At 37.2% G+C, this 11,496-nt stretch overlaps 1 protein-coding gene across 5 annotated transcripts in view; it reads left to right on the top strand.

The window, feature by feature from the left end:
- The window catches only part of LOC104700759 (paired amphipathic helix protein Sin3-like 5), an 8,103-nt gene extending 6,652 nt beyond the window's left edge, over positions 1 to 1,451 (top strand). For 3 of the 5 annotated variants that reach the window (XM_010416329.2, XM_010416330.2, XM_010416327.2), the window contains exons 16-21: positions 1 to 84; positions 195 to 347; positions 434 to 594; positions 674 to 785; positions 879 to 1,067; positions 1,140 to 1,451. The exon at positions 1 to 84 is cut by the window's left edge and continues 1 nt beyond it. In XM_010416329.2, the coding sequence (XP_010414631.1) occupies positions 1 to 84; positions 195 to 347; positions 434 to 594; positions 674 to 785; positions 879 to 1,067; positions 1,140 to 1,190 (750 nt within the window). In that variant the 3' untranslated portion in view covers positions 1,191 to 1,451. The remainder of the gene's footprint in view (positions 85 to 194; positions 348 to 433; positions 595 to 673; positions 786 to 878; positions 1,068 to 1,139) is intronic. The other 2 variants (XM_010416328.2, XM_010416331.2) reach the window with 2 other exon arrangements.

The raw sequence follows: 11,496 nt of genomic DNA, 5'->3' as shown, positions 1-11,496 counted from the left end.
GAAGATGAATGCCGTGCTATCATTGGAGCACAATCATATGTTCTATTCACATTGGACAAGCTAGTTCAAAAGTTTGTTAAGCATGTAAGCTTCCATTTTACCTGCAACTTGTTATTGCCTTGACTCTGCTTCTGTTCCTCTCCCTTTGTTTCTGTTCTGTACTAATCATTGAAGTGGCTTGGACATGTTTTTAGCTTCACGCAGTCGCAGCTGATGAGACAGACACCAAGCTTCTGCAACTATATGCATACGAGAACTACAGAAAGCCAGGAAGATTCTTTGATATAGTGTACCATGAAAATGCTCGAGCCCTTCTCCATGATCAGAACATATACAGGATCAAATTTGTATGCTTCTCTTCATCTCATGCTATGTGTGGACACCTGTGTATATGTTCTCACATACTAATCTGTCCTTGCAAAATTTTGTGCAGTCATCTGAGCAAACTCGTCTCTCGATTCAACTTATGAACAGCGGGAATGATCAGCCTGAAGTTACAGCTGTGACAGTGGAACCAGGTTTTGCTAATTATCTGCAGAATGACTTTCTTTCGTTTGTCCGTGATGAAGAGAAACCTGGACTATTTCTGAAGAGGTAAATGAAGAAATGATAAGAGCATAACTTAAGTTGTGAAAGTACAGTTAGTTATCATTTTATCATACACTCTTTTCAGGAACAAGGCGAAATTAAGCAGTCCGGATGAATCTTCAGGGTTGTCGCGTGCAATGGAAGGACTGAGAATTATTAACGAGGTTGAATGTAAGATTGCTTGTAGTTCTTCCAAGGTAAAATACTGTCTTGTCAATCTATAGCATTAATAATCTTTTTCTATTTTCCATGTATATACAATTACAATGAGAGTTTACATATGTCATTAGGTCAAGTATGAACCGAACACAGCAGATCTTTTGTATAGAAGAAAGCAGAAGAAAGCAACACAGAATCCAACTGGCCTTGACAACGTTAATAAAGCTTTTGGTAGCAGTGAAATCTCGAGAGAGAGAAGAATATCGCGTTTTCACATCATTCTTAACCGTAGACTTGTTGCCTTGCCTTACTTTAAGAACGTAAGTAACCTTCTTCTCGCATAATCCTCAATAATGGCTTATTCGCGATAAAAAGTAAATAGATGTAGATAGTATATTTGTGCAGGTGTGAAGTTCTTGGCTGAGATATGCAAGCATCAATAGTGGTAGAGAAGTAGAGACCAACTGTATTTGACGAAGATTCTTGCATCATTTGGCGCAAAGAGAGATTCACATGGCAACCATAGTTTTTTTTGTTGTTTGAAATCGCGTCTGGAGCCGCCAGTTTTGGTGTATAGTGTTAGAATATATATCTAAGGAGAGATGCTAATTCAGAAACTTTTTTTTAGTTCATTCATTCAACAAATATTGGATATTCCGTCTAATGTTATATTTCAGTTATAAATCTTATATGTCATTTCTACTTTGAAACAAATATTAAATAGGCGCTATTATCCTTTTGCTCAACCGCTTCACTTGATTTCAAGGTCTAAGCTCTCAACAATGAGATTAGGTTTTTTTATTTTATTTTAACTTTTTACCTACTTCTTTTCCGGCACAAATTTGACCTTCAATGGAGTCTAGGAACATTGATTAGGGGGTTTTCTTCCACTTGACTCAAGTAATCTCAGATCAATTAAACTAGAGCTGTCAAAATGGGTTGTTCAAGTCCACTTTAACCTGAATGGACTAATAGGTGGGCTATTGTTACAGAGAAACTGTAACTCAACTGAAATTCAAATTACAAACACCAAATTGAATCGTCGTTCATGAAACGAGAATTCAAAATTTCATGTGATAGAGCTTAGAAGAAGAATCAGCTCTAACAACAATGAAACAACAAACCCTAAGAGATTTCAGAGAGAATTGAAGAAGAAGATGATTACACTTTTCAATATTTTTCTGGTTATCCCCTTTAATTAATTCCTTCTTCTCCTATATAACTTCAGCTCTCGATCTAGTTCTTCTTCTCTCAACCTTAACAGCCAATAAAATTCTCCCACATGTCCAGCAACTCCTCTCCTTCTCACGTGCCACACATGCTACTCTTCTTATCTCTTTTCCTGTACCAAATCCTCCCTCTTTAGAAAACCTTGACCACAAGGTTTATTGGCCTGAAACTTTGTACAAAGCAGAAGAATCTCGCTAAGGCTGATCTGTAACCAACTGCAATCATCTGTATAGAACATCAAAACGAAATGTTCAATCTCTTCCAAATGCCCAATTTATATTTAAACATCCAAGACTTTGGAGATAATCGTTGCTTCCACTTATAAGGCTTGACACATGTTGACTGCTCACAAAAGTCAGCCATTACTGAATAGAAATTATCAAAGAGTGGACTCGAAGCTTTTGCCACAACAGGTTGTTGATCCTTAATGACCAAAGGCGAATCAAAATTCTTTAACAACGTTAGCAACAATTTCTTCCCACCAACAGAAGGTTCTTGCTGAACCATTTGCTCTTCTTCAGAAATTGCTTGGTCAGATTGAGGTTTAGCTTCCAAAGAGACTAATAACAGTTCTTCTGCAGGAACTTCATGAACAACTCTCACTTCTCGCTATAGGAAACTAGGACAAGGAGAAAGCAGAAGAAGTTTTCTATGCTTCTTGAATCCTCCAATTTGTGTGCAAAGACAACATTCATTGTGACACTTTAGGTGGCTAGTTTCTGCAAGCTTAGAATCCATCTTGAATTTGAACATCCAAGACTTGCAACATTTGTTTTGCTTTTCCTTACTCTGCAATCTAATAGAAGAACCAGTTGAATGCTGAAACAACACCTTATTGTTTTGTTGCTTTGTGTCATCATTTTCCACTTTAAATTTTAACTTCCAACACTTCAAGCTTTTTTCCCTCTCCACCTTTTCTTGTACCACTGGAGAACATTGGTCAAATATGTGATATGCACTAGGCTTAGTCGTCCCACAATCACCCACTGCTAAGACAAAACTTGTGATGTGTCCTCTTGAAGAACAAACAACATCGTGTGATATCAATTCTGAACTTTTATCAGTCAAAGGCAACATTTTAATCGATTTTGGGGCATAACTTGCTTCATGTTGCTTCAACAGTTTACTCACACCATAATGTTCTTGTTCAACCGGTTTCTTCTTATGAGAAGGTTGAACTTGACTCTCCTTCAGCTTATTAAGCTTTACAACCTTCACATCTCTGACAGAGCCTTGTCGAATACCCTGAAGAAGAACCTTTTTCTGTCCAAGACGAAACTGCATCACTAACTTCTCAAAATCACAAGTTATTGGCCCCAATGTCTCCAACCACTGCTTACCTAACACCATATCACACCCACCTAAGGGAATTACCATAAGATCAGTCTGAAATTGTGTACCTCTAAATTCCCATTGAAACTTATCAATTTCAGCATCAACCTTCAACATTCTCCCATCACTTACTGAAACTCGAGCCATACTTTCAGGTTTTAAAACACAGTTCAACTGCTCAGCTACCTTAGGATCCATGAAGTTGTGTGTAGAACTTGAATCAATGAGTATATACAACACTTGCTTCCCATAAGAACCCTTCACTCTCGCTGTTCGACGATCATAGACTCCTGAAATTGCATTAACTGAAACATGAGCTATAACTACGGTTTCTTCCGATGCTACCTTCTCCACCTGAACTTCTTTTGATTCACTACAAGCTTTATTGTGAGGCTGAGCTATAGTATCCATAGGTTTCTCTATAGTAGGAATAAGAACTGTTTTATGAACAGGCTCTGGTTTGGATGATAAAATCCTTTTATATTGAACTTTTTTCCGATAAGCTTAAGCTTTCTCATACAATCTTTCCACCAATAAGCATTGTTGAATATACTTGGGTTGAAACATTGATATGATCATGAGACCATCCAAGACGACCCTTGAGTCTTGCTCAACACGAACGAAGTCAAAGATCAACTCTTCCTACCAAACTGCTATTTGGGATGCATTCTTACCGCATCTAGAGCATATCTCGAAGTTGAATCAGTCCAATCAGAGTTTAGGTGAAGGAGTTATTCATTTTACAAATCAGGTGAACTCATGGCTACGCGACTTAGACCTACGAGCATTCAAAGGAGGATTCCGACCAAGCCAGAAGTACTCAAGCTATGAACAAAACTGTTCTGAAATCTTGATCCATCCTAGAACCACTGAGAATTGGAAGCACGTTAAAATCAGTTCATACTTGAAAGATATGGATATTTCAAGTCAGTGGATCTGTCCTAGTTCCATTTTCGCGTCTGAGCCAAAGATCGTGTTACACAGACCAACTCAGAATCAATTTGGACACGAAATCAACTGGAAGATGTCAATGGATCTCTTATGTATCCAACAAGCTCAAGAACACAAGATTTGGCCAACAAACCACAGAGTTACGTCCCATTTGCCAAAGGAGGTGGATCTATTTCTTAACTTGATGAGTTTCAGGTCCAGTTGGTTTAAGAGCTTCCAGAATTATGTTTGGCAACCAGGAGTTGTTTTCTACTAAGCCCAAGATGAAGAAATGATACAGCCCATGCTGTTTCTCATCAGCAAATTGGATCAAGGAGTCAAAGAGAGTTAAAAAGATCAAGGAGGTACTTAATGGGCTAATACAAGAACTTATGGCAAAAGAGAGCATGGGAAATTATTTTGGGGATGATACCTATCAAGTCCAGCCCAGTTTGAGCCTAATTCAAGTCCAAGAAAGCCCAAAATAATCACTTTATTTTGTGGTCAAAGAGAAGTGACGAAAATTGGAGTTCAACTCACCTTGGGAAGGAAACCTTGGGAAGACAAAATTCAAGAGTTGAATCTTCATTCAACTATCTATCTTTATTGTTTTTAGTTTCAAGAATAATACTTGGCTTTGTTACCAAGTTTTCTTATCTTATATAAACTCATGTAAGAGTAAAGAAATAATCAACAATCCAACTTTTTATCAAAACCTTTTCTTTTTGAGAGTGATTCTCTTCTGTTCTTTGTGAACAAAACCGATTGCTTGGTGTGATTCCAACAATCAAAACCGACTACTTGGTGTGATTCCGATAGTCAAAACCCCGATCTCCTTGGTGCGAGGCTGAGAGATCTGATCTTTTTGGTGTGAGGCTGAAAGATCAAACCGGTATATCAAGAGTCTTTCCGCAACTCTTGTGCAACCATTCATTCTACCATCCTTATTCTTGAGGCTTCGTCGTCTTTAGAATCAAGGTGTCTCTATCAACCAACTCGAAGGTGTCGAATCCTTGGGAGGATCATATCAAACATTCTAACATTCTAACATTCAGCTGAGTATCAGTGTTCAGCCATGCTAAGTAAATATCAACCAAGTAATCTTCAGATAATGTCACTTTGTCGCTAATCAACTCAAATTTTATATGATACTTCTCAATTTCTTCTGTTTCCTGCAACTGTTTCAGCTCTGCAATAACATCCACTAGCTTATAATAGTATCCTTGTAACAACGTTTTGTAAAGTCCCCAATTACACCTAACATGCTTCCACAAAACTGATTGTGAAATGGATTGGAAACAAGTAGCAGCTAGAGCATCTAAATGCATTGAAGCAAGACTAACTTTGAATTCATCCATAGTATTATCAATTAAGAAGAACTTTTCGATCTTGAACAGCCAATCCTTGATTCTATCACCATTAAATCTGAGGGAATCTAATTTCTCCAAACGTGTAGCATCAAAATAATTGTTCCTTGACGTACCAGATCCACCAGTGCTAGCGTAATGATTCTTGATCGGTTTGGTAGTTACAAGCCTTGAGAATCGTCCGACATTGTGAGCTCCAATCAATTCTTCTGTATTGCTAACCACCGATTCAAACAATGCCGATCGAGTCTCCATCATAGCTTCACGAACAACCGCCTGATGTTGTTTCACCGCCATTGAAACGAATCCGAGGATGACACAGCTCTGATACATTTGTTACAGAGAAACTGTAACTCAACTGAAATTCAAATTACAAACACCAAATTGAATCGTCGTTCATGAAACGAGAATCCAAAATTTCATGTGATAGAGCTTAGAAGAAGAATCAGCTCTAACAACAATGAAACAACAAACCCTAAGAGATTTCAGAGAGAATTGAAGAAGAAGATGATTACACTTTTCAATATTTTTCTGGTTATCCCCTTTAATTGATTCCTTCTTCTCCTATATAACTTCAGCTCTCGATCTAGTTCTTCTTCTCTCAACCTTAACAGCCAATAAACTTCTCCCACGTGTCCAGCAACTCCTCTCCTTCTCACGTGCCAATAAACTTCTCCCACTTAACAGCCAATAAACTTCTCCCACATGAGTCCACACTCGTCTGAGTTCGGCTCTAATACAACTTATAACGCCCGACTGCAACCTCTCGGTGGATCCTATATCCCAGTCCATGGGCCCACTTTTCTTAATGGGCCTCATGTTCTCTCATTAGGTCCATGAGCCCATCCATATTCGACGGTCAGTTTGCTACGTCCGGGAGGTTTTAAAGACTTGTTACCATCCCTACAAATCACAACATGATCTTTCCCTATGCTTTGTCCTCACTCGCAAAGTTCCGACAATCACTTCTCGAAGGGTCACCCAACCTGAAACTACTCCAGATCAAGCACGCTTAACTCTAGAGTTCGCTCAGGATCCTTGACCGAAAAGATAATTTCACTTTGGTGACATAGGTGACCAAATCAATTCTTTTACACCTCTACGCAAGTCTCTGAAACTGGGGTGTCACAATTCACCCCCACTAACATATCGCAATGTCCTCGTTGCGCACCAAGAGCATCACCGCCTGACGGTGTGAGCCCACTCGACTCCACACTCGTCTAGGTTCGAATCTGATACCACTTATAACGCCCCGACCGCCACCTCTCAATGGGCCCTATGTCCACTTCCAGTCCATCGGTCCATTTTCCTTAATGGGCTTCACGTCCTCTCACTAGTCCCATGAGTCCATCCATATCCGACAGTCGGTTTGCTACGTCCGGAAGGTTTTAAAGACGTGTTACCGTCCCTAAAAATCACCACATGATATTTCCTTAGGTTTTGTCCTCACAGGCACAGTTCCGACAACCACTTCTTGGAGGGTCACCCATCCTGAGACTACTCCAGCTCAAGCATGCTTAACTCTGGAGTTCTCTCAGGACCCTCGACCGAAAAAGTAAGTGCTTTTTAGTGACATAGGTGGCCAAATTAATTCTTTTAAACCTCTCTGCAAGTTGGGGTGTCACAAGACATCTCAAAACAGACCACACAAGCAGCTCAAAACAGATCAAAACATGCAAAAGACATCTCAAAACAGATCACGCAAGCAGCCCAAAATAGATCACACAAGCAGCTCAAAACACATACATGTACACGTAATAGAAGCATCTCAAACAGATCACACAAGCAGCTTGAATGTCACAACAGCTCAAACAGATCAAAACATGCACAAGACATCTAAAAACATAAGCACATTGTATACAAAGATAACATAGGACACAAATCACAATCAATACCAAAAAGGATTCATGACTTAAGAAATTTGAATAGAACACTTACATCATACTCAGGAAGAATGCTTTGTTCTGATGTGTTTTGACTTTGAATTTCCTGCTCCTGTTTTTATTGGGTTCTTTTTATAAACCTCAAAAAGCTTCTTCAGCTTCTTACACATATGATCTACCCTTCTTTTACTAGTTGAAGAAGCTGAAGAAGCAATACTCTATATAAATAAACTTCAATCTAGGATCAAATACCGCAAATTTAGCAAGTATGTCACTATATTCCTCCCAATACTTGTCAAATTTCTCATTCATACCTTACACCATCTCAAAAATAACGTCATCATAAGAGTAGTCCTGATTTTTTAACCAAGTTTCAATTTTTCATACTTGATTGAAATACAAATTGGCAGTTGGATATGATGAACCACATATCAGATTCACTATCGCTGCAAATGGGGTCAACAGCTCAAAGATCAACTATGCTTTTGTCCACTCTACATATGAAGGGAAAGTTTGATAACTTGTATCAATCTCTCCAAGCTGGAGAAGTGCTTCCTTATACATGATGGCTCTTGAGAGCATACGGTGAGTTGAGTTCCACCTAGTTGATACATCTAAAAGCAGTCCACTCTTAGCTTCAATTCCTATGGTTTCCACACATGTTTGAAAAGACTGTTCTCTAGACTCACTCACTCTCACAAACTTAATCACATCTTATTCTTTTTTCACAATCAAATTCAAGATATGTGAAGCACATCTAACATGAAAAAACTCTCCATTGCACACCAAATTTTTTCTAAAGGGCCTCTTGAGAATTCCTTGCATGTTTTCATTTGATGAAGCATTATCAACAGTAATTGTAAATATTTTCTTATCTAATCCTCATTCATTTAGCAATGCCAAAACCTTTGTGGCTATTCCAACACCAGTATGTGGAGGAGGAAATGCACAAAATTATAAGATTTTTGTCTTCAAACTCCATCCATTATCAATGTAATGAGCAGTCAAACACATGTAACCTTCTATCGATATTGTCCTCCATAGATCTGTTGTTAAACAAAATCTACCTGGAATTTCATCCAAGATCTTTCTAAGCTTATGTTTTTCTTTCTCATATATCTTTAAGCAATCAGCTGCTGCAGTATTTCTTGACCAAAGCTCTATGCTGGAATTTGCATATTGAAAAGCCTCCCTAATTATTCTGTACTCAACAAAAGAGTATGGCAAATCATGTTCAATCATTGTCAATCCAATCATCTTCCTAAAATCCATCATATCCAAACTTCCTATTTCCACATGAAGGACTGCTTCCCGGAGTCTTTGAGCATGAATTCATGTGATATAAGAGAGTAGTGGTGCCACTTCTACAAAGATTAATGCAATAATCATGCTCACAGTAGGTGCATCTGATATTACTCATACCAACATCCAATTTCTCTCCAACAATTTCAAAACTCTTCCAACACTTTGACCTTTTACGTTTAGTACCTCTAGCTCTAGTCTTGTTCTCAGTCGTACCCGCTAGTGAATCTACTTCTATATGTTCTTCTTCATCCATATTCATATCCTGATCAAGCATCAATCCCCACTCACATAATCATCTTCAAGGTTTAGAGTATCATCCATCTAAAATAGCCAAAACCAAAAACCAATTAGAGAGGAAAAAAACTCAAACCCACCAGCTGACTAGATGTTACAGATGACTACAGAAACTACAATCAAATTGTTATAGAGGCATAGCTTTGTTACAAGACAATAATCATGATAAAAACATAAGACTACAAAGAATTGGAATTGAGCAACAAGAACAAAATTGACATAGCATCATAACAAATAAAGCAACATAGCATCATAACAAATAAAGCGACATAGCATCAAAACAAATAAAATAGTGATGATGTCTCCTCAGCAAAGACTTTAAACCAAATTTTCGGAGTTAGAACAAATGAGTCTCTCCTCAATATCAAAAAAGAAGAAGAGAAGGAAGGAAGGAACAAAATCACAAATGGGTCTAACGGTATGCCGAAGTCTTACTTGAAATCGCCAGAGATTAAAGGGAAGTAGATGGTATCGTCAGAGTTTTGGAGATTGAAAGAAAGCAGATGGTATCACCAGAGAAATCATCAAAGAATATCGCCGAATAAGTTTTTAAGAAAACGAAAAATGAGTTTTAAGATTTCCCCCAAATCGATTTTGACCTAGAATTTTAAGTTATATGCACCGACCAATGTCCATATTGTCCAACCCGTTTTTTCCATGAGCGTTGTTGGACATAGACTATTTAAACCCGTTTTATTTATGTGATTGTCCTTGACTGGTACATAATGATTTGGACATGGGCGGACCATGGACAACCCATGAAATCCCGACCCGTTTTTTTAATATAATAATACTATTCAACTAGTGGTCCCACACCCACTAGCCATCTAACCACAATCAAACCAAACAGCAGAAAAATAACCAATATATACCATTAAATAACTAATAAATAATAAACCAATAATTTAATAGCAATAATAAACCCACCAACAGAATTATTGAACATCAAACCAGCAACGTAGCAATGTTCTAATGACTCAACTCTAACAACCTAACAGAAGTCAGACCACATCAACGAGCCACTAAAACATCCTCCTTTTTATCGCCTGGATTCCACGACCACACTTTGCCTTTACCTACACCACAACACATATGAGACGCGTGAGTATTTTATAAACACTCAGTGAGGGAATCACCCATCTACTAGGCTATACACAAGAGCAAATGAGATAGCTCTAACTAACAAGCAACAATCAACAACAAACCAGGACAACTGCATCGACTAACACCAACCTATGCATCGACCGACACCAACCCATGCATCGATCGACACCAACTGGTGTTGCATCGACCGACGCAAGTCTGCATTGACCGATGCAAGATTCACCTGCATTGGCCAATGCAAGATTCATCTACATCGAACGACCCAAACACTGCATCAACCGATGCATGCTCGACATTTTGCGAAATCTCTAATTGCATCGATCGAAACCTCCACATGGCATCGACCGATGCACATAAAAGTTAATCTTTTAGTTTAAATAAAATTTGGTATTTAAGGTTTGAAATATTTGTTCATTAACACAAAACAAATAATAATATACAATTATATGAATTATTTATATTATTTTGTACCGTTTATTCTAAACCGCAAGTATAATTTTTACCAATCAAAAATTATTTCGTACCGCTTATTCGATAACAACTGCACTTTTCCGCAAATATGGATCTAAATGGTAACAACATATTTTTGGTTGTGCAGGATAAATAATTTAGTAGTGCGATATTGTTCAACTGCAGTTCATGTGGAAGAAATATATTAGCGAGAAAAGTGCACTTAATACAAAATAAGCGGTACAAAATAATAATTGATTGGTGAAAAAAATAATTTTGGTTCACAATAAATTCACACACACACTCATATATATATATATATATATCTATTATTCTAACAAATGTTATCTAACTAAATTAAATTATATATAACTAATATAATTGTAAATTTTATCTAGTTTGTGTTAATAGAAAAATATTAAGAACATTAAATAAATAAATTTATTTAAACTAAAAGTTTAACTTCTTATATACATACTTTTATGCACAAGTAAATATATTTTAGCATAAAGTCATTTCTTAAAATCTATGTTGATTATTATTTTTTTTATTAATCACAACAAGGCAAAGAAACCCATAAATTATAATTTTTTTTTGTTCTTAAAAAATTAAAAACTATTTTGTTCAATGCGTTATTGCAAAAAACCGATGGATAATACACGATTCTAAAAATAACAACGGTCAAATGGATAATATACAACATGAAAAACACAACCAATTTTTTTCAATACCGCAAATTACATGAAAATGTGTGATTGGTAAATGAACAAATTTTTGAAAAAAAAAGTTTAAAATCCGCTTTTGAAGACATATCATTTAAGGCCTAAGAAATGTGAGTCTAAAGAGGCAAAATT

This window comes from Camelina sativa, chromosome 7 (genome assembly GCF_000633955.1).
Source record: "Camelina sativa cultivar DH55 chromosome 7, Cs, whole genome shotgun sequence".
In the NCBI taxonomy this organism is placed as follows: Eukaryota; Viridiplantae; Streptophyta; class Magnoliopsida; order Brassicales; family Brassicaceae; genus Camelina; species Camelina sativa.
The sequence above is the reverse complement of the archived record's forward strand: the minus strand, read 5'-3'. Positions and strand labels throughout refer to the sequence as shown.